The 23850-nt window shown below is 37.8% G+C and overlaps 1 protein-coding gene across 1 annotated transcript; it reads left to right on the top strand.

The window, feature by feature from the left end:
- The first annotated feature begins 3639 nt into the window (after positions 1 to 3639).
- On the top strand, positions 3640 to 22876 carry ANXA1 (annexin A1). Its single transcript, XM_005435723.4, has 13 exons — positions 3640 to 3795; positions 7781 to 7859; positions 10055 to 10148; positions 10943 to 11037; positions 12636 to 12749; positions 13833 to 13923; positions 14936 to 15015; positions 15868 to 15924; positions 17471 to 17564; positions 18196 to 18291; positions 19357 to 19415; positions 20363 to 20485; positions 21492 to 22876. Exons 2-13 carry the CDS (start codon positions 7794 to 7796, stop codon positions 21549 to 21551), a joined length of 1029 nt encoding a protein of 342 aa, XP_005435780.1. The 5' UTR covers positions 3640 to 3795; positions 7781 to 7793; the 3' UTR covers positions 21552 to 22876.
- The last annotated feature ends 974 nt before the right edge of the window (positions 22877 to 23850 follow it).

Below are 23850 nucleotides of genomic sequence, written 5' to 3'. Positions count from 1 at the left end.
TCTAGAATCATGAAGATTAGGTACAGATGAACTGATAGCATAGCTGTTTCGACTGGAATTGAAATCTAATTTGTTGTAATGTGACAGGAAGAGATGAAGATCTGAGCAGGCACTATACTTCAGTAAGGAGAAAAAATGTTTTTCTGAATAATGTGCCTGAGATAGGCTTCCTAAAACAGGAATTAGTAAATATGTGTTAGTGGAAGAAGTACTTGGTTTGCTCTGGAACATCTTGCTGGAAGTATTATTGTCTTTGGTAGGACTGTTGTATCTCATACAGCGGTGACATTACATGCTCTTAGGTCTATATCATCTATATCACTGTCTCTTGTCTCTGTACTTGAAATCTGAGTACAGCTAGTTACCCTGAAGGACCTGGCTATCTAAGGAAATGAAGTAATGTGTTTCTCCTCAGTTTTGTAGGATGTGGATAAAAGCTACCAAAGATAAATGAAGTCACAAGGTGCAAAAGGTGAAAGGCAGATTCCAGGTGGCTCTGGCTTGCTATCAGCTGACTCAAAATGTATGACTGTCGTGGAAAATAGGCAGAGCTCTGGTTTATGATTTATTGACTGACTTAGTACATTTTAAAGCTCCTGCAAGATAATGCTATTTCATAACAGTGCAATTTGTTAGCATCATTTTCCACTCAATGTTTATCTCATAGGTAATCTGAAGGTCACCTATAAAATGGGGTTCCTTGGCTGAATGTGGGTAGAATGGTCCTTGCTCAAATACCCCCAAATTTAAGTCTTTTTTACAGCATCCCAGGTAGAACAAACACAGAGCTACATCAGGGGAGGCATCAGCCTCTGAAATAGATGTAAGGGCTGCTGATCTTTCAACCTGTAAAACTCCTGCCTCATTTTGCTGATATCTTGTGTAGGATGAATTGCTTGCAGAAACTTCAACTGCTCACTTGAGCTGTTATCAGCAGTCTCAAGAGAAATATTTGGCAAGGCCAAATCTGACAGTTTACCAAAAGTGACGTCTTTTCTTTTCTATTTTTACTGAACATTTCCGTTTCTCTAGGCAGCAACTGTATTCCATGTTATGTTGACTATTGTGTCAAAATAGTGATACTCTGAGAGATTCCACATTGAGTATAAAAGTAAAGAAGAAATATTACTTTTTGTCTCATCTATATTACAGCAGTAGCTACATGTTTTGTCACTTCTGAATAAACAGTAACAGGTCAACAACAGACAGTACACAAACTGTTATAACTTTATGAAACAAATGATGGAGTCACAGTTAAAAACTTGACAATAAACACTAAAGTTCCCTCCAATTACATTGCTTTTTTTAAGTGTAAGCATTTTGTACAAAGAAGCCCTCTAGCTCAGATGGTGACTCACTCCAGCTACAGAAAGCCAATGAGTCAACATCTCTCCACCCGTTTAGAAGGAAGAAAAGCAAACACCAACAGCTCCTGCAATGAGCTGTAACAATGGCTTCATGACAGATCACTCTGAAAGTAGGAACACAGGCCTGAAAGACAATACAATAAAAAAAAGAGGTGAAAACCTACTGTGATGAAAATGGAATAATAGTCCAATTATTGAGAAAGCATACCAAAGAAAAGAGTTGACATAGAAAAGTGTCTTACTAAATATTTGAAACGCACTAATTCCTACCCTTATAGGCCTGCAGTACATGTTGTTGAGCTATTTTCTTTACTAAGAAAAAGCCGAAAACTCAAAAAGATGCCCCGAGCCTGTGTAACCAGCTTTCTAGATTACTTCAGTACTTCAGAAGACAGCTAGGTGCACCAGGGGTATGCACAGATGTCCAGCTTTTCAGTACAAAAATATTGTAATTAGCCATGCTCATTAATAGACAAGGGAAACAGTCCCAGATAAAACCTGTAAAGAGAGGGTTTGGCAAGCACCTGAAACCAGTGAAATAAGACTGGTAGTGTCATACTGACATGGAGAATGTCAGGAGGGCAGGAATAATCTGAACTTCACACAGCATAATTAGATAAACAAAGCCAAATACAACCTGACAGCTTGCTCACAGTACCACTGGCAGCTGATAGGCCCCTTCAATTATTCAGCTTACTGAAAATATCTGAAATACCTTTGTCAAATAACATGTGAAATGTGCAGGAGAAAAGGAAAGAACAATGTGCAGGGGAAAATTGCTGTCAGAGGGGCAGGGAACCTGGGAGCAATTTGAGTGCCAGGGTTGGGGGAGGGGGTCAGTTTCCTGTCCCACCTCCCCAGCAGGAGCAGGACAGCTGAGGGATACCAGGAGCAGCTCCAGCCCCAGGCATGGGGCACCTCTCTGGGGCTGAAGATAGGGATAGGAAGGGACCTGACACCAGTCCACAGCTTGGGCCCCGCACATTTCCAACAGGCCGCCCCAGCCTGGCTGCAAGGCAGTGGGGCAGTGGCTGGGGTGGGGAACAAGTGCTGGGGCCACAGCTGAAGGCAGGTCCCAGGGCTGGGGTGGCCTGGCCTCCTAAAACACTGCTGGGAGCTCTTCCCTTGGCCCAGTGGCATGGTGACACCTTTGGCTGTGCTGATCCCAAGCTTACCCCTGGCACCTGCCACCAAACCCAGTTGGGGGGATGTTTTTAGGGCCCCAAGAGTTTCTACAGAGGTATTTTAGATAGAGTAATGTGTAAGCAGTGCTGGATTGTGTATGCAGTGATGCCTGTCTGAGGAATTTGGAGTGTCCCTTCTAATGCTACCCAAGAGTCTGTTCCCCTTTCTCCCATTTCATTAATTGCTACACTTGGGTTTCAAGGGGAGACTGCATTTCATATGTGTTCATGAGAGGCAGATCAGCCAGACTTCCTCATTCTGGAGGTGCCAGTGTGTTGCTGCAGGTCCAGCTCAGCAGAAAGCAGCATGACAGCCAGCTAGGAGGCCTATCTGCTAGTTGCAAATGCTCCTAGTTCAGCAAGTGGTATTTCTTCACTGGGCAACATGTTCCAGGACAACCTGAGATGTTAGTGATACGCTGTGTGCTGCTGTGCCGGACGTGCTCTCGAAAGTATGCTTGGCTGGCTTGGTGAGGAAGTGCTTGCAGAAAACTGCTTCTAGCAGGCTGGCAAGCTCCCTCATCTTGTGCAAACCACTCTCACTTTGAACTTCAGAGTTTAAGCTGAATGTTTCAACCTCTTTCTGATTATGTAGGTGTCAGTTATTGCCCTTTTATTAAGTCTGCCAGTTGCCAGGGGGTTCTTGTAAAAAATAAAATAAAAAAACCAACAAAAAAAATCGATACTAAGTTTCAGACATGTCTTAATCCTGAACGTTTCTGCCATGGGCTTATGTGTAGAAGAAGCAGAGCTAACAGCCACCAGAGCTCAGTGAAGCTTGAAAGCTGCATTGACTCTTCTCCACATTTTGTCTTAATATAATCACTTTGAAGTGAATATATTCACTCTGACATGTCAAAATATGGAGTAACTAAAGTTTAGTTTTTTAACATTTTAGTTTCACAATCCAGAAAGTTGTATGACAATTTACTATAGTGAGAGATGTGGCCATGGCAGGGGAGGAGAGCTACAACAGCGTGCTCGTTTGTTGCTTTTTGCCTTCTGAAATCTGGTCCTGCTTTCTCCAGCACATAGTTTTGCAATGACTGGGTTTTTTTGTGTGGTTCTGTGTTTTGGACAGCACCCAGATGTAGCTGCTGCAAGAGCAGATGGTTGCTGGGGCTGAGGAAACACGCTCGTTGCTAGGTGGGGTCTCCCTCGCTGCGCTATAAAAGCATCAACAAACCTCTAGTCTCTTACTTCTGGCTGCGCTGCCCTGAAAAGTTGTCTTTGTGAGGAACAAGGTAAGTTTCTTTACTTCTTTGCTGTTCTCTGTAGATCCGACAAACTTTAATATACTGAATTTGTCAGGTAACCTGGTGCAATTTTCTGTGGGCTGGATTTGCTTACAAGGGAAAAGATAAGTGTGGGCAGGGGACAATCTTTCAGTTTTGAAACATTTTGTGTAGATGGAATAGCTTGGAAAACTACTGCTTTTATTTTTTGCATGTCAGCAACTGGGAAAAAAAGAGAAAAGCTTAAAAGAATAAAAGAAAACTTACTTGGAGCTGACTGTTTCCTATGTTTTCTCTTTGCCCTTGTAGTAGCCAGCTGTAAAAATCTGCAGTAAAACTGGAGTTCCTGTACTTTGTACGGAAACTTAAAAAAAGGAAACAAACATCTGTTGTTTCTTCAACAATAGTTTGCTGTTTTGGGACTGTAGAGGGGTCTTTGCTCAGGAAACTCATGAAAATTAAGCAAAGCAATCTCTTAGAAACATAAGAGCAAAAGCCTGGTTTTGTGACCAAAAATTTAGGCAAAACCAAGTAAGGAAAGGCTGTGTCATGTGGGGTTTGCTCTGCTAAAACTTTCCACTGAATTTTCCAAGGATGAGATTGTTTTTCTCTCTGACATTTTCATTCATATTCAGTAGACTTTCCACTGTAAAATTAATCATTGTGTTAGTTCTACTGCCTGTTTTTCTTACAGGCTGTAATGACCTTAATTTACAACAAGATCCTGGTAACTAGCATTGGACAGTAACCAGAGATGATACATCTGATATGGTTCATGATATGACTAAATAAGCATGAAGAAATTATGTTGTTTGACACAGACTGCAGTGTAAAAGTCTAGTTTGTGTCTTCAAGTTTTTTCAATAAATAGTATGTATTTTCTCAAAAGTTTTAAAGATTTACATATGCCCCATTCAAGGATGCTTCTTCTGGGGACTGAGAGCCGGACAGAAAGCAATAATTATCGCAAAGCAACAGTCAGAGCTTTTAGTCTTGATCTCTGATTGATTTTTTATTCCAGTTGCAATGTTGAGCATTCCAACTGGGAATGATACACAGTATTTTTCAAAATAAGAAATTTTAAGTTCTTGATCCTCTTTCCTTTTAAATGGGATATCTACATGCATCAGTTTGGGAAGTGGGACACATGGCCTGGCCTGGCCTGGCCCATATTTTCTTAAACAGTATAGCTATCAAATAGGTATTTTGTATGGAGTAACCAGAAAGAAGTTTCACACTTTTCTGCGGTACCTTCTGTTTGCACCACTTTGTAGGCACATATATTTTTTTCTTTTTTCTTTTCCTGTTCATAGGTTTTGTTCTGAGTTCAAAAATAGAGGAAAATATATGGCAGAAAGCATCAGTTCTTACAGTCCTTTTCATACTAAACAAAAATAATATTCTGACTGAATTTATCACTCCTGGATCTTGGTACTGTTTACATGAGCTGCTTGTATTTTAGAGTGGCATGGGTCAACCCTGGAAAAGACCTTGACTTTATTGGGTGGGATCTGGCTGTCTTCCTAGATTACAATCTTATTTTTTCTTATTAGCCATAGTTTTTTATAAAGCAGGCAAACAATTTTGTATGTAAGTGCTTTCTTAACTTTCTGGTTCAATTCAAGCAGCATAAGGTTTTTAGCCCCTCTCAAAAGCCATTGCCTACTTTGACTTCTGTAAAAATTGTGCTGCTTCTTTACTAGATGGAAATAGATTGATCTACATGTCGAAGTGTCTTTATTTTATAAGGAGGGAAAAAAGACTTAGATTTTAAGGCATAGAATTATTTTATTGTAATGTAAATTAGGATAGACATAAAGGTTTAGAGGCTTAATACACCCAATTTAGTGTAGGCTTGCAGCCTTCTGGTCTAGTCATCCCCAAGAATAGCAAAGCCTCTAGTGCTAGGTGTGAGGGGTGGGGGCTGGGACAGGCAAATGTAATGGGGATGTTAGCAGTTCTCTCTAGAGCTCTTCCTCAGAAGTGTTCCTCTAGCAACCAAAATGCAGTTTTGGTTCCAGCTCTTCTCAGATCTGGTGCTGTAAGACTGAATCTTGCTTTTTAGCTTTAAACAATTACAGACTATGCATCTATTAGCTGGCAGACATATCTGTGCATGTCACTGTTGGTGACTTGGTGCACCTAGTATGGAGACTAAAATGTTTTCATCCAACTGCATATGGCCTTCATGTGTGCTGTTATAAAACGCAGCAGACCCTTAGATACTATAGAACTTTGTCTAGCATCATACACTTATCATACACTGTCCATACAAGAAGGTTAAGGGAGTCACTGTAATAGCTTAATAAAAACCTGTTGGTTTCTAATTGCAATTTAAGTGTGCTTTTCTGCTACTCATTAAATGACATGTGCCTAAGGGTTGGTTCTTAAAACCAACACAATATTCTGACCATAATTCACCCAGATGAGACCTACTTTAAGTAACATACAAACACAGATTAGGATCCAGTTTCAGTTTTTCTAGCAGCACAGGCAGAGCTGAACTTTGTGCCCTCAGGGTTGAGGGAAGGGCACAAAAGCAAGGGTTTCCTGGGTAGGAGGGGGTGTAGGTGGTTTCTGCCTTGGAGAGGTGTGGAGGTGGGCAGGAGTGCTGGATGAGGGCCATGGGAGAAAGGTGTCATTTTGTTGGCAGCTGAATGTGGAAATAAATTTTACAGTTTTGCTATGAGGGAAAGAAGCAGCCAGGCCATGGGAGATAGGTGTCACTTTGTTGGCAGCTGAATGTGGAAATAAATTTTACAGTTTTGCTATGAGGGAAAGAAGCAGCCAGGCTGCAACTACACTGCTTGATCCTAGGCATGTTTTGTTTTAAAGGACTTCTCATTGCCCTTTCTTTGGGACACAGGGCATAAGTAAAGCAAGTGTGTTTGCAGCATAAGCAACATATTTTTTCATGCTCATGTATATGATCTATATTATGTGATCTGTACCCCAAGACCACAAATAACATCTTGTCTCTTCACAGTAGATTCAAAGACACTATGGTTTACCCAGCACCATTGTCTTTATTGTTTATATGTATGCTCTAAAACGAACCCTTCCCTAGAGTTTGCTATGGAAGTTTGGAGGAAAAAAAAATATTTTGAGCAGACCAGAAAAACTTTATTTGATAAAACATTATTCTCTCTGTTGCCTCACTGTTTCTTTTAGCAAACAGAATATTCCTCACACCAAAGTTGTTACAAAGCAGCCTATTCACTGTTTTTGGGTTCTCAATATCAAATCACACCATTAGTCTTTTTTCCTGTTCTGTATGGTATAATATGGAAAAACTAGACTGAATAATTTTGGTGATAAAAGGCTGAATTTTTTTTTTCTCCCTTCTTAAATGGGTAATATATTCTTTTGTGGAAATTGGAGGTATTATGTAAGAAAGAAGGAACAGTTTAGGTGAAAGTGTCTGATTGTATTCATCTTCCTTAGGGAGGAGCTAGTCAAAGAAATTACATGAGAGTATATTTAACAAGGGAATATTTTGTCTTAACATAACACACAAGAGCTCCAACCTCAGTAAGTTATCAGACAACAATACTTGTTTACCACTGAATTTTAACAGAATCAAATATTCAGTAAGCTAAATGGGCATAGCTGGTACCTTAACTAATGGGGAAAGACAGACTTTAATTTGTTTCTGGTAACTTCCTTTTGTAACTCCATGATAATGTTTAGGTGTTGACATAGTAAATAAGCAAATAGTCCAACTAGTTTACTGTTCTACTTCTAATCTAAAAATTCCGCAAGTAGCTAAGGGTGTAGGACTGAGCACGCAGCTGTGGAGCATTGCACCACCTGCCAAATGTAAAAGTTACCTGCTTCTGATAGCACAAGCCAGTGACTGCTTGGCCCTGAATATCATAGTTCAAGAAAAAGGATTTTGAGAGTGGGAAACCTTGAGTTGCACTAGTGCTGAAAGTGATGAAAAATGGTTTGTAACTGGATCAAAAATGGCTTGTAACTTGATATCTCTTCCCAGAAACTCTGTCAACATGGCTATGGTGTCAGAATTTCTGAAACAGGCATGGTTCATGGAAAATCAAGAGCAGGAATGTATTGTAAGTATTATCACCTTTTAGAGAGCATCATGCTTATTTTCAAGTACATTTAGAAATTATTTAAAGGCATAAGCTACCAAATGCCTTTCATATACTCAAAGGGAGGATAAACAATGGCAAAATTCCAGTCGATTAGAACAGGAACTCAATTTTGTTGCGGCGTGTAATATTATGTAATCTAATAACCTAGGAAGTCTGCTATCAGATGAAAAGTTACTCTTATTTACACATATCAGTTTAGTTATCAATTCCTAGGCAGAACTAGTTACTGTAATGAAATTGTAATTCTCAGCAGACAATCACTAATTGAGTCAAGTCATCCTCCTTAAAGTAGTAATCTGATGTACAGGTGTGCGAATGTGTAAGAACACGTCCAGATGACAAACTTGTGAAAACCAGTGACTCTTAGGCTGGGGTAGAGGAAGCCATGAGCTGGAGCCCAGGAATGTAAAGGAGGAACTAAAGTCACTAGTATATGTTCTAGTGTTCCTATTATATGTGTCATACTTAGAGTGGAAAGAGTCATGGTATGTAATAAAACAACTCAGGAGACCACTACTGAAGGGAGGTTTATGGTGGTGAGAAGTCAAGAGTTACTGCACTAGGATTATGTGGAGTTGTCATGATAATGAAGCTGATTGATACTAAAATGACTGTTGGCAAAGATAAAGTGATACACTGTGAAGTCCCAGGAGATCCTGAAAGAACTTTCATCTTGAAAAAAAATATTGAACATAGGGTGGAAATTTCAGTAAATAGTTTGCTCTATACCTTTGTGGATTTTGTAATTTTGACTTCACAATGTTTTGTGCATAAACCTTTGGCTGCACCATACTATCACCCTTGCACTACCAGGTTCCTGAGTCGTTCTGGTTGTGGTGGTTACAGATTTTTATTGCTAGTAGATAAGTTTGTCATGGAAACCAGTATACAAAGACTAACCTGGTATGCCTGGGAAAGAGGCAGTGAAGAAGTCCCGTTCTTCTGTTTGCTTATCACAAAGTCACAGTGATTTTTTTCAAAAGTATGCAAGATACCTTTTTAAGTATGCAGTCCCTCTGCTCTCTTACAAGTCCCAGTGATATAATATTTAAGGAGTGGAATATTTCATTATTAGGTGTTAGAAGTGTACAAAATTCAATGTAGAATGAAGAAGTAAAACATGTATCCATTGGATGTTGCCATTTTTCTTGTGCTATTTAACTTTAGTGGCAAAGGATTTTAAAGAAAATAAATGGTGAGTTGTTGAAATAGGAGAAAGTATAGGTGATTCAGAAAAAGTGTAGCTAAACTACTGTTCATTTTTTTTTTTAAATAAAAAAATCTCACCATGTATCCTACCAATGGGAAATTTATATATATATCAAAGAACCTTTGGGCTTTTTTATAGCTTCTGTAAGAGAAGTAGACATTGATAAGGTAGCGATGTTGGGTTGTAGGTCCTACCAGTGACTTGATTTGTCTTGTTGCTGATTTAGGGCAAGCCACATAATCTGTCACGTAGTGGAATTCATCACTGCTAGTTAGTCCCAGAGCCCTTTAGATGGGAGTGCCCATCTAGGAGTGGATTCACCAAAGGTAGCCAGTAGATAATGCCTGTGAAGAAAGTGTGGCTTACGTCTCAAGTTTCAAAGAAGTTGGGTAACAGTTTTCCACTTCCTCATAGGATTAGGCTTGAACTCTTCAAGATCTTACATGCAAGAAGTGCTTGTAGCCTTAGATATGAGTCAACTGAGAAGTCTTTTAATGTGATGCACAGTCAATTCACATGATATGAGCAAAGAAATTAGTAGCACTTTACTGGAAGTGCCTGTAGGATTTAATTGTGGGTTTAAAAGCTTTAAAATTTGGACATAATGGCCTAACATGACAGTTAAGAAGTATTTTTCTATGGTATCCATGTTATCCTGAGAAATAGGTCTTCAGGTACCTAAAACAATATATGAAGCATTTACTGCTTAATACAAGAGGTATGAATAGAATAGATCCAATGCATATTCATTACTGAGTCTTTAGTTCTCTGTAGTTATAAAATTGTGTATATTCCTTGATAGTCCTATAATAGACAATCCCATATACATGGTTTATTTAGGCTTCTAAAACTGTTTCTTTGCAAAAATAATCTTTGGAATAAGCAAATTTTTTTAAAATTTATTTATTATTATTGTTATTATTATTATCCCCTTCCTCTACAGAAAAGTTCAAAAGGTGGCCCTGGAATTCAGTCATACCCTAACTTTGATCCATCAGCTGATGTTGTTGCTTTGGACAAAGCTATTACTGTAAAGGGTAAGAGAAATAAATATTTAACCTGCTATATTAGGACTCTTCCTTAGGAAATTTTGAGAATAGTCCTGAACAGATTATCAGAATGAGAGGCAATGTCAAGAAGGAGAGATGCCTTTGCTTTTAAAAGATTGGCAATACATTAAATTGTATCACTTGGTAAAGAATCTCAACTCTTTGATATCCTGATGTTGTGTTACTTAATACTACATTAAAGTTCTCTAATATATTGAAGGAAAGGTTGTAAAACATTAATTTCTAGAGAATAAAAAAATGTTATGACATACCATACTAATACTTTTTGATCTGATTTCCATAAAATCCCTGCAAAAGGCAGTGAATATGCTAACATACTGTATGCTTCTATTGCACTTCTCTCTTTTAATGAAATTCACATTTGGCACTTTGCCTGTACTTTGAAACCTTTTTCTGTTTGGCTTACTGAGACAAAATGAGTTTGACGTTTAATTTTAATTTTTTTTTTTTTTTAGTTATTCTCTAATATAGGTTCTGCACTCAGAACACTTTAAGACTTTCTGTATGAAATTGTAGAAACATAGGTTTCTGTGTTCTATGGGAATCTTTTTTTTTTTTTATATTTCTTCACTATATCACTAAACGTAAATCAGTGGATTGTTATGACTTTTCCTTGGTTAAACTTCAGTGAGCCAAGAAAAAAAAATGACATAAAGCAAATAATAATAAAAAATACTAGTATTTGGCTAAATGATGCACTAGGCACCACTACAATTATTTCCAATATATTATTAAATATTTTGTTGTTTGGTGACTCACAGGTGTGGATGAAGCCACTATCATTGACATCTTGACTAAAAGAACAAATGCTCAGCGTCAGCAGATCAAAGCTGCCTATCAGCAGGCTAAAGGAAAGGTAAAGTATATTCAAGCCAAGCTTAAATTTACACCCAGAATATCAATGTTGCTCCTAGTTCAGATGGTACATACAGCTTCAGTTTCATAGAACAAAAAGCTAGTCTTCTGCCTTCTCTATTTTGTGAAAATCATCACAGAATAATACCCTGTAACTATATTGTTGGTGCTGAGCCTTTGAATATGATGGCCACTATTTTGAAATAAAAAGAAAAAATTGGAAATTCTGTCTTTCTAGGTTTTTGAACGCCCTAGAGATCCTTTGAATCACTAAATCATTGGGAATGCAGAGATTTTACTACCACCTGGGAGACAGTCCACTGAGAGAAAGGAAGGGATGGAGAAGGGAACTTGGAGACATCTCTCCAAATGTTTAAGTCCAGATAGAACACTAAATAGGATAGGAAAGTTGTAGGATCATAATGCTGTTCCACAAGTATACCAACACTGGCACAGGGATGGGTATACAGGAGTCAGTGTTCTACTGATGGATAAAACTGGTAGTCCCTGAAAATGAGAAGCTTGGAAATTACTACATATTTCTGGAAAAGGTTTTGATTGCTCTTACTTTTCTCTGTAACAAGTTTTCTCCAGTTGAACCTGTAACTCTAATCTGAAATTATAATTGCACTGTTGCCATACCAGAGTTACTGAACATTTGCTCCTTGGAAAGTGATTCCTTTGAGTGTAACTTTTAAAGACCAACTTAGAAAATAAGTCTAATATTTTAGCCTAGATTTCCTGTTTTTATTCAGGAAACTTCACTTGTGGTTTTCACAGCCCTCTCTGTCCTCAGAGGAAGCTGCAGCCTTGCAGTTATATTTTTTAAACACCTAAATTATAACACAATTTCAAAGACACAGGGAGACTAATGCTGTTAGATTATTAATACCTTGACACACTGTCAAGAACAGAACAGAACTAACTAAGGACATAGTGTTTGCTTCTTAAATAATCTTGTTGCCTTAGGTATCCTGACAAAGCAGGTTGACTTTTTCACTCTTAGAGCCGCAACCTGAACATATACTTGGTGGGGAATAGGGTTGTAACTTTTAACGTAACAAAACAGAGTACTGAGCATCTCCAGATAGGAGACAGAATAATTAGGGTTTTTTCCTTTTTTTAACTTAAAATTAGGTCAAATTAGTATATAGACCAAATCTTAACTGTCAGGACTTGCAGTTTTGGGTAGGGTGGTATTACACTACATCCACATAGTTTCCACTGCCAATTCTGTCCTTTATGTGATAAATGGATGAATTAATATGTATCCAGATAAGTAACTCAGTCATAATCATAACAGCAATATAGTATTACCTTCTTTTAACATAAAAACAGCCTATTTTGAGTCTTCTGATACTGTAAATGGATGAATGTGGCTGAACTGCAAGTGTGAAAGCACTCCTGAATACTTACTGAAAAACGATTAACTTAAAGGTGACAAATCAAAAGTTTCAGGTTGGGCTTCATAGTTCTTTCCAGTAGCTAAAGGAATGATGTACACTAAGATTCATGAGAAATCAGGCTCATTTGGACTGTACCTGAACAGCAGCATTTTATGATTCACTAGCTTAGTCTGTTTTACATTCTTCCTCTCAGAGTCTGGAAGAAGCCTTGAAAAAAGTTCTGAAAAGCCACCTGGAAGATGTTGTTGTGGCTTTGCTCAAAACTCCAGCTCAGTTTGATGCTGAAGAATTAAGAGCTTCTATGAAGGTAAGGTAAAAACTTCTGCAGAAGCTTTCCTAAAGAGCATAAATAATTATCAGGACCTGTAAATGACATTGGACTTGGATTTCAAAGCTCATATATTGTCTTCATTTTAATCCCATTTTGTAAAATAAATCTGTACTGGTATTTGGATTCTGAGAACAAAACTCATCAATCTGCTGAATTTCAGGGTTGGAGGAGATTCTTTTGTGAGAATGAACTCTCTGACTTGTGAAAACTGATTGCTGATATAGTGATAGAAAGCCATAGTGTTTACATATATGTTTAGATAAGAGAAAGGGGAAGGGGGTATTTTTCTTCATATATTTTAAAATCCTATCTTCTCTGTGTAATGCTTGGCCCTTTTAACCCTGTAAAGGAATTACAGAGGGATGAAGGCAGGTTAATTAACATTGATAATATACAGCTGTGGGCTGGCTTCAGGGGCGTGGGTTGGCTGACGTGGATAATGTGCAGCTGTGGCTGGTTCCTGCTAAGTAGTTAAATAGCTCTAAGGGGTATGGAAGAGGAGTACTGGAGGAAGAGAGACCTGGAAGAGGCAGAGGGAGGAGACAGAGCACCCTGGGTGTAGGGGAGACAAGGAGAGGCCCCGGGAGAAGGAGGGGGCCCGGATGAGAAGAGCCTGGTTGGAAGAGGAGCCCAGAGAAAGAAGAATGCAGAAGCAAGAAGCAGGGTGGACTGGCCTGAAAAGGATGAAGAAACAGCAGGGACAGTAGATGAACTTTTGAAACCTTGCGGGGGGATTGGTGGCTGTGCTGGGGCAAGGTGCAGGAACTGCTTAATGAAGTTAACCTGGTAGGGGGTGGTAAAAGTCTTGTTGCAGCTGGCTAGTTTGGATAGTGCTGCAACATAGCCCTTCTTTTGGTTATCAGTGACATTATATGTAATAAAAAATTAATTCCAAAAGAGCTGAAAGAACAATATTGTGTGCAAGCACAAGGTTTCTCACTTTTATTTCTTGTTCCATGTGGTGCTTTCAAAGCCAAGTCTGACTTTCATTTTAGATCTGTTCTAAATCTTGTTTGCTTTATCAAATAACATTTCTAAAAATTCAATCACTCCTATCAGGGCCTTGGAACTGATGAAGATACCTTAATTGAAATTCTGGCCTCAAGAAACAATAGAGAGATCAGAGAAGCCAGTAGATACTACAAGGAAGGTAATTCAGAGCAAAAAGAAGTATTAATGGTACAACTCTGTTGTAGAGACAATATAGTCATAGCATCGCTTCTTAATATAGGAAGCTGAGACCTTGTAGGATGCAAGTGAAGCTTCACATAAAATTGAGAGCTGTAGGGGAGGAAAGTAATCCTGACTTTTTTTGGACCTATGTAGATTCCCAAAACTTCTGTTTGGGAAGGCACATCACCACCATCAGAGCTGCAGATGTCTTATGGAATGGGCCATGCATTTAGATGCTTTCTAGGATACAAGCAAAACCCAGCTGCCTTTTCCCTCTTCTAACTAAGCCTTGGCTAACTTAAGATTTCACTAGTCTTGGAAAAAAAGTTCTGTGGTGCTTGAGTTAGCAACACAGGTAATAGCAGTAGGTGCAACCAGTGAACTAAAGGGGTGGTGGGGTGTGTGGAAATCTTTGAAGAGATAGCTAAAATGTAATGTAGCATGTCACATATGTAGAGGTCACTGCAGTCAGTCAGTGTGGTCTAATTAAACCATGTTTTCTGAGAATGAGCTACATTTTCCATGAGATTTCCATTCAAATACAGCCCAAATCAATATCTTCCACCCAAATTGATTTCTTCAGAAGAGTTTTATGATTGAGTTCAGTGTTGATAAATATAAGAAGTAAGAATGAAAGAGAAATGACTCAGGAAGTTTCAAGTTTTTTTGTGCCTCACAAGCAAGAGCCCAAGCCAATGCCACCCGCAAGACTTCAAAGAACTTTTTCAGCAGATTTTGGGTTTAAACTCCAATTTCATAGCATATCTCAGGGATTAGAGGACATGTAACAAATATACTACCCCTTCTCTTGAAGCTAAATGAGAGAAATAAGAAAACTGCCTGTCTAATGGGCATATTTAAGTGGGAAATTAAGAAAAGGATGTAAAAATCATAGAATTATAGAATGGTTTGGCTTGGAAGGGACCTTTGAAGGTCATCTAGTTGATAACTTTAAAACAGACTATGAATCCTTTTTCTTTCGATTTCAGTGTTGAAGAGAGATCTAACACAAGATATTATCTCTGACACATCTGGAGACTTTCAGAAAGCTTTGGTTGCTCTGGCCAAGGTATGCTATGCTTAAGCATTTTGAGTGGTATTATCTCTTATGAAAAATCAGTGTTAAGAGTTTTTGAGAAAGACACACAATAAAGATTTAGGTAATATTTATTTCTTTGCATTATTTTTTACTTACATATCTCAGACCATATGAAATTGTTCTTAAGTTATAATGAGATATGCATTTTAAAAAACTGCGTTAGTTATGCTTTTTTTTGTGGGAACTGCCTTTAAGCACTTGGAAACCGGTGTCATGTCAACTGACTAGAAATAGAAACAGAACAAATGCTTACAATTAGAGAAGTAAACCTTTTGTCTTGCTGTTAAGATATGTTTCTAGTAGTTACAAAATGGGACAGAGGCAGGAAGCGAACAAGTGGACAAACTGTTTTGTGAATTTGTGTTCAAAAGCAGATGACTTTAAACACGGGAGATGCCCAATAAAAAGACCCTTTTAAAATGTATAAATATTTAATTCTGTGATTGAGTACATGTATTTAAACCTTGTACATGCTTTTGATACAACCATGTGCATGGTTTTGGTTTTGGGTTTTGTTTCAAATCAGCTTGAGTCTATTGAATGGTCATCAGGGAGCAAATCAGAGTTTCTAAGCCTGAACTTCACATTAAGAAACAATATTTCCCCTGGATTTTAATGTAGGACTTCCAAAATAAAGTGTTGATGGCCTTGCAGGTCTGAGCTCTGACTGATTACAAATACAACAAATTTATTCACAGAATGATTGACATAACTGTTATGTGTCTGCAATTATGTGTGTAAGTTATGTATGAGAATGGTAGGGCAGAAAATGCTGCATTTTGGTGAGCTGAATACCAGTGAATTTTTTATTTATTTATATAGGCTGACCGAAGTGAAGATTCTTATGTGAATGATGAACTTGCTGACAGTGATGCCAGGGTAAGATCATACTTTGCACTGCAGGGCTTCTTCATCTGATTTAATTGAGATTAAAATTCTGGCTGCAGATATTCTACCTCGGGGGTCTTCAAACTACACCCCGCTGGCCGGATACGGCCCCCCAGGGTCCTCAATCCAGCCCCCGCTATTTACAGACCCCCCCGCCCCCGCCAGGGGTTGGGGGGGGAAACCAAGCAGCTGCAGATGGCTGCCTGCCACTGCATCCGTGTGCCGGCCCCCTGGATAAAAAGTTTGAGGACCCATGGTCTACCTGAATTTTTTGCATTGGAGACCTAACAGATCTGTATGCTATATAGCAATCTTTTCTGAGCAGATACTATTTTATGAAGTTCACATAATCATCACTATCTGAAGGAAATTAAATCTTCACCCTAATATCTAGCTTCAGAAACATTTCTACAAGACCTCTTCTAGTTCATGTAAAGTGTGAAGACCTTTTGAAGGAGAGGTCAACTAGATAAGTTAGACACAATCTTCCTTTTGTTTGTAACAGGGCTCTTGGAATGAGAGACAAGGGTGTACTGATGTATGTGCAGAGCCTGCTCCTGTACCTTGACCAGTGTGAGCTCTGCAGTACGTTAGCTATAGTTATTGCTTTACAGTGATGAATGTTTCAAGATTATTGGGTAAATCTCAGTGATTTTCTGAATACTTCTAAAATAAACAACTGATCTTTCCCTTATTTTTTCCGCCATTAACGTGATTAGTATTGATAAAATCTTGGGAAGCATTAGCAGTCTTTCCTGAGTTTTCACCTAGAAAATTTTACATCACTTACAATTTAAATGTAGATTTGCTTTACATTTATTTTAAAAAAAAAAAATCGCACCACGAAAAGGCCATTGAGCAGTTCTGCTTTGTATTCCTGCTACATCAGGAGTTTTGTCATCAGCCCTAGATATGAAATGTCAATAAATTAATACTCCAAGTTCAGAAATTCAGTGCTATTACTCTTGGTGCAGAGAAAGTGCTGTTAAATCTTCTTTGCTGCTGTGTGAAGGTCTTTATAATTATTACTTCTAGAGAGGTATGAGGAGGTGAGGAAAAAGGAGACTGCTTTGATTCTTGATTTCCATTAAAGTCAGTTCTGGAAAGACTTCATGTGTAGTATTCTCCTTCACAATTGTCCCATTAATACCAGAGATAATTTTGTTGGTTTTTTTTAAAGAAGGCCTATTAGTCCTAAACTCCTATGCAGACTGTAAACATATCATGATATATGAAAAATGTATTCATTCTAGAATGTAATGTACCCAGTGGAGCTAAATGATAATTGTAAAATGTCAGAAAATGTTTTCTAGCTGCATAGTGTTCTCTAGGTACTATTATGACATAAGTGAAGCATGAAGTATGGGTAGAGCTAGAGTTACTCTAAGGTTGTGTTTTGTTATGGATTTTGTCAAGGCCCAGAATTAATTACGACCAAGCAATGGCCTACCTTTGGCTGGTAGCTTCAGAAGTACAGTGTTTCTGTTTGGGTTTTACTATACTGATGTTAACCTTACTACTTTCTTTTCTTTGACAGGCCTTGTATGAAGCAGGAGAGAAAAAGAAAGGAACAGATATTAATGTTTTTGTTACTGTTCTTACTGCAAGAAGCTACCCACATCTCCGAAGAGGTATGTTGGATAAAACTTTGTGTTTCAATGGAATACTTTTTGAGTATGGACTGCTTATGAACTGAGAAGATATAGATTATCATGACATGATGATAATCAGACATGACTCTTACTGCTACAAAGGTCTTTGTAACTGGACATGCTTGCTGACTAAGCATGCAGTTGTCAGCTTTTTTTTTTGTATTTGTGATAGGCAATATAATTTAGGTAGTTAAGGAAACTATTTCCATGAAATCCCACATGACTAGTGACCACAAAGCCAAGGGATCAGTGTGGCAGGGGTTCTAAATGCTCCCCAATATGATCTTGCTTTTCAGCCAGTTTGCCCTGCATAGAGGGGTATCACCTGATGTCACAGGCTCCAGCAGAGTTGTTGGAACACCCCTTTCCTTACCAATGGGTACATGAACCCTGTCATCCTAACAAAGTCCCATTCCTTACACTGACTCCACCTAGTCCATGCAGTAACACTGCTCTTTACACTGTGCTGGCTGAAAAAATGAGAAATATGGCCTACAATCAGTCACCTGTGTGCACTGCTGCAGTAGTAAGGGAAGAATCAAGCAAAGGAAATGCAGGGAGAATACTATCTTTTTCATCACTATTCACTGATTTTTCTTCCCTTATTTAGTTTTTCAGAAGTACACCAAATACAGCAAACATGATATGAACAAGGTACTGGATTTGGAGCTGAAAGGTGATATCGAGAACTGCCTGACTGCCCTTGGTAAGTGGTTCTACAAATTGTAACCTAGTATATGTACTAACTGTAGGAAAAACTACCTTTTACTTCTGCCATACTTCCTCTAATAGGAAACCATTTTAGGCTTACTCTGCTTCAACTTGCTAAATAATACTTTGGAAAATCCAGTCTGAGCATAGTGATTTAACTGAGTTATTCAGAGTCAGTTAAAGTTGATGAATGAGTAGAAATAGCTCTCCCAATATGTAGAAAGATCTTTTAGGGAGAAAAGATGTGTCATCACCATAGGAATACCTTTACAAGAAGTCAATATGCCAAAAAGAGCTGTCGGAACAGGCACAATTTGTATATTAAAAAAATCTGATAGTTTTAAACCTGCCTTAAAAAAACCACCAACAAACCCGCTCTTCTCTAAATTTTGTTTTTCAAAGATCTTTATAATATGATTATTAAAAATAAAATGAATGTCATTCTGCACTTCTGTTCAAGAAAATATTCTTATAACCTTTGTGATAAAGGTGTGTATTAAGATGCTTAATTAAGATTCCTCATGAACAGTAATGCAAAGCAGTGACTCACTGAAGTCACTCTTACTAGTGGACCAGGGATAGAATTAGGACCCAGACACCCATCTTGTTCTCAGCATTTGTATCAACTCAAGTGTATTCTGGATAGAAGAATGAGTCCCATTAGATCCATTCTAATATCAGCAGTGGAGGGCAAGTACTTAGTATAACTTTTTTACAAAACATCAGATTGCAACCTCCAGCTCTGCTGTAGAAGGCACAAATGTTTTCACTTTTTTTCTTGGGAACTGCAACATCTTTCTTGATTTTGTGACAGTAAACTAGGGAAAACAGTCTTGTCTTTATAGTAACTTTTCTCCCCTGACTGAATTGCTCTCTGAATAGACAGAGGAAAGGAACTGCTACTTCTATATTTTGAAGACAGATAATAAAGAAGTAGATAAATAGAATATGCTGGTAGGAACACAGACTGCTTTTAAAGTGTTTGCTTTCCAGTCTTTTTTCTTTTTGCTACTTGTTATGTGTATAACAGATGTGACCTTATCTCATGGTTTCATTACAGTGAAGTGTGCCACAAGCAAGCCAGCTTTCTTTGCTGAGAAACTCCACTTGGCGATGAAGGTAACCTAAAGAAAGAATTTCTCTTTGTAAAAACATGGAATGCTTTGTAAGCTGAAAAATAACAAGCTAACTAGAGCTCTCTAAGCCCTTTGTGTGATAAAAATGGACCACAGGAGGAAATTCAGTGTATTTCTAGCTCTTCTGTTTCTTCCATGGAAACTTCTGAGTGTCTTTCCGTAGAAGGAGCTGTCTGGTGTAGCATGTTCATGAAGACGTCTGTCCATCCACACATCTTTTACTCCAGACAGTGACAGAAAGCTAACTGGAACATTTCTCACTTACAAACCCACAAAAATATTTGTGAAAAGTAAATAGGAAAGCAATTACAGATCCTGGACAAGGACCTTCTAGAAGCCTAATCTTTGACAAGATATTTATGGTCCTTCTGGCAAACTGGAACCTCAGTTGAGTGAGGTTCCAGTCTCAGTGGAGGTCTTGAAACAGTCTAGCATGCGGGTGTTTTAATAACTCCTGTGACAATTAGGAGTAGCACGTGAAAAATTGAGTGAAACATTATGAAAATACAGTTAATCACACTATTAAGAAAATAATAAAGGCAGTGAATTATAAAAGTCTAGGTTGTCTCTGCTGTCTAGCAAGCACAGTGAAGGACATGACTTTTTTTTTAGGAAACAGCTACGAGGAATGTGGGGGGAAAAAACCCAACCAAACAAAAAACCCACCAAAACCACAAAACCAACCAGGAATGGAGGTAGCCTGTCAGAAGTGAATTGTGCTTATAGGGAGTGGAAGGACAGAAAGGGGATATAAAAAGATCTCTGAGAGATGTGAAAGGAATAAGATGTGGGCTCTGTTCACCCTCAAAGAAGTCTGATGCATGAACCTTGATTTAAGATGTTTCAGTAACATAAGTAGCCTCTTTTTAAAAATTTTTTCCCCTTTTCCTTTTCTCTTTGTGTTTTTTTTTTTTTTTTTTCTTTTAACAGGGCTTTGGGACACGGCACAAAGAGCTCATCAGAATCATGGTTTCACGTCATGAAGTGGATATGAATGAGATCAAAGGTTATTACAAGAGACTGTATGGCATCTCTCTCCGCCAAGCCATTATGGTAGGTTTTCTCTCAGGTGACATATGAAATGCAAAACAACGAAAGTGTTTTGGAAGCCCAGTAAGGATTTGTTAATGCTTCTGTTCCTCAGTCAGAAGTTCATGCTGAATAGCTCATTGTAGCTAAGTAACTCATGTTCCTGATGATCCACATACTTGTACAATAAATCCATTTTCTGGGGCAACATTTTTGTCATGAAAGCTGTAGAAATTTGTTAGTAGTGGTATGTCTCAGGATATCACCTTACAGTAGAAGCCAAGAGCTGAATGGAGTCTACAGTATTCCCAAGCTCCTGTACCTGGGCAGACATATGCTACATATCTGGAGACTGGAGGTGATTGCACTAACAGCTTTATTGGGAGATATTTGATGCAACTGGCTATTGCTTTTTAGCATTGGAGGTACTGCTGCAAATACCTTGCTAATTTAACATTTATTTGGCCTGACTTAAGTGAATGACTTAAACTAACAGAAAATATCTTCTTGAAGGGTGCAGGCCTTAATGCATATTATCCACCTTTTCCAAGTTGAATAAGTGATCCCATGGTGAATCAAATATCACCATACAAGTGGCCTGTGTTTGACATAATCCTAGATACAATTTTTATATTGTTTTAATATTAATAATTGGACATTACAGGTCAAGGAAGGCATTTTCACTTTAGAGAAGAAAAGTTTAAGCTCCTTGTTGGATAGAAATCTTCTGTACTTTATTTATGCCATGAGATTCCTAGGATTTTCATTAGCCTTATCTACCTCTGGTCCATTCTGGAAATGCATGTCTTTATAGGTCATATAAATAACTTTATATGTTAAAAAATAGGTTTGTATCACAGTGCAGGTACTCAGTTCAAGCTTAGTGTGTAGGTAACACATGTGTTATCAAGTGATTAATATATTTAGGTGAAGGACTGTTGTTCGTTACATGTATGTTGAATGCTTACTGAAACTTATTTCACTTGAGACCATTATCCTGACAACTGTTTTTTTGTCCTTAAATTGACAGGATGAACTCAAAGGGGATTATGAAAACATCCTGGTGGCTTTATGTGGAGGTGATAATTAAGATTCATCTTCCAGCAATGCAGTCAAGACCTGTTGCTGAAGGTCTTTATATTTGCCTGAGCTGTCTATTTAAAATATAGGCTTTACACAGTGAGGTTTCTGTTGAATGGTACTTAAGCTGTATGTATTATGCTGAAAACCCATAACCTGGAATGTATTTTTTCAGTATCTTTACTCTGAATGGCATTAATATATCTTGCTGCCATTTATCTAAAGTCAAAGAATGTCGTTAAGTTTCTGTTTGCTTGGCTAATCATGAAAAAGGTAAAGTTTTCATCTATGCCAAGCAAATAAACTTTTAAAACCAAAATTAACTCATATGTAACTTTGTATGCCCTTTGTTGCTTTTCTGTATTTGGTTTCAAATTGTTTGTATACAGTGCATGAGAGAAAACCCAGTAAACAAATAATTGAAAAATAATGTATCAGTATCAGATAATATAGCTAGTTCTATACCTTTCCATTTCTCTTCAGCTAGGGTTGATATGTCAGATGTAAGAAAAATAACTAAAGATTACTTGTTAAAATTTAACAATATGAAAAGCTATCGATAGCACTGTTTTGTTCTTTCATTTAAATTCCAGAGTAAATACACCTGTTTTTTCTTTCTTCCTATGTAAAAAAAATATACTATAAAAAAACCTCTTCATAGCCCATATGGAAATTTATCTTTTTCCTGATGAGTTGTGTAAATTTTTTGTCATTTCCAAAGTGAAAAAAACCTCCTATCGCTACCTCTATTTTGGACAGAGTTCATACTTGGCATTACTGTCAAATGCTGTGTGAATGAGTCAGTTATATCCCTGAGGTGCACTGGTGGAACTAAGCATTACTTGTTGGGTTTTTGTTACATGCAGACACTGCTGGTTGCTTTTATGGTGGCTTCCAATTACTCATTTGAACAACAGCATGCTAAACTACTACGAAATCAAAGGTCATCTTGGCTAATTAAAATTAAATATTGCAGGCCCTCTTCATATTAGGATGGTCTAGGATAACAGAACTAGGTGTCTTGAAAAGGAGAAATCTTCTAGAAGAAACATTGGCATGGCGAGAGCTGGAAAGAAAATTCCCATATGCCTCCCACAAGGCCAAGTTTTGATCTGCAACAATTATTTTCCAAGATCTATACCCTAACATAGTTTACTTTGTTGGTAAACCTTACTCTCCTTGTAGCATAAGTGGAATAGAGAGATCTTAACCAAAGTTTATGGGTTATATGCATGATAGGTTATCAACTAAAACAGAAAAACAAACTAGCAGAGATATGCACAGAGGTCATGTGATGAGGGATCTGTTTGATGAAATTACAAGCTTCAGAGAAAACAAACCCAAACCATCTTGTATGTTTTGAGTGTGGCACTAGCAAAAGATGCATTTTCTTCAGCGGCAGTTGTCAGGGAAATGCAGTTCCCTAGCCCTTTAGCCCGTATAATGGCAAATTGGAAATGTTGATTATGACAGTAGAAGTTGATTGAAAGGAAAGTCAAACTTCACTGAAATGAACATGGTAGCTTGACTCTATGAGACGCCTCCTAGCTCCCTTTCTTACTAAAACAAAATCCATAGGATGAGAAAGCTAGTTGCAGCTGTGGCATCCTTTTGAACTTGTGCTCATAATATGTTTTATATATATGCGTATATATATATAAAATAGATATGCTTTGTTAACCTCTTTGGAATGGCTAACAATCTACTAAAAGTGAAGAAACTTAAATGAATGCATTTTGAGGTACTACTTGTATTGCTGGTCAGACCCTGGGAGAAACAAAAAAACCCTAAGAGTTCATCTGTACTCAGGGAACAGGTCATAACTAATGAACTTGTAACCAATTACTGTTAGGCCTCGTGGTGAAACTCTTGTTTCAGCATCTCAGTCATTGTGAAATTGAGAGGTGCTGTAGTTATGCAAAGGGAAAGTATCTGATTTCATCAGCATAGGAAAGAATTTTTTTTCGAGGGGTATATTCACCAAAGAAGCCAAAAATTCATTAAAAAAATGTTGTAGCAAGTTTTTTAAAATTACTTCCAATTAAAACCAAAGAAATAATTACAAATTTAAATTTATTTCTATTTGGCTGAGTTCAAGAGGATCTCAGCAGCAGCATGTTCTTTGTGAGAGCCCAGACTCACTCAGTTTCAAAATATGAACAAGTGAGCACCTAGAATTTTCATTTAAAGGAGGGGCTGGTATGAAGTTAAATGTAAACATGTTATTAACAGAAAAATGGTTGTGATATGATTACAAGTGTGATAGAAGGAAAAAAGAGAAGGAAATTATTACTGTGCATTGCTGCATT

The sequence above is a fragment of the Falco cherrug genome, chromosome Z (assembly GCF_023634085.1).
Source record: "Falco cherrug isolate bFalChe1 chromosome Z, bFalChe1.pri, whole genome shotgun sequence".
Taxonomy (NCBI): domain Eukaryota; kingdom Metazoa; phylum Chordata; class Aves; order Falconiformes; family Falconidae; genus Falco; species Falco cherrug.
This window is presented reverse-complemented; position numbering and strand designations above follow the sequence as displayed.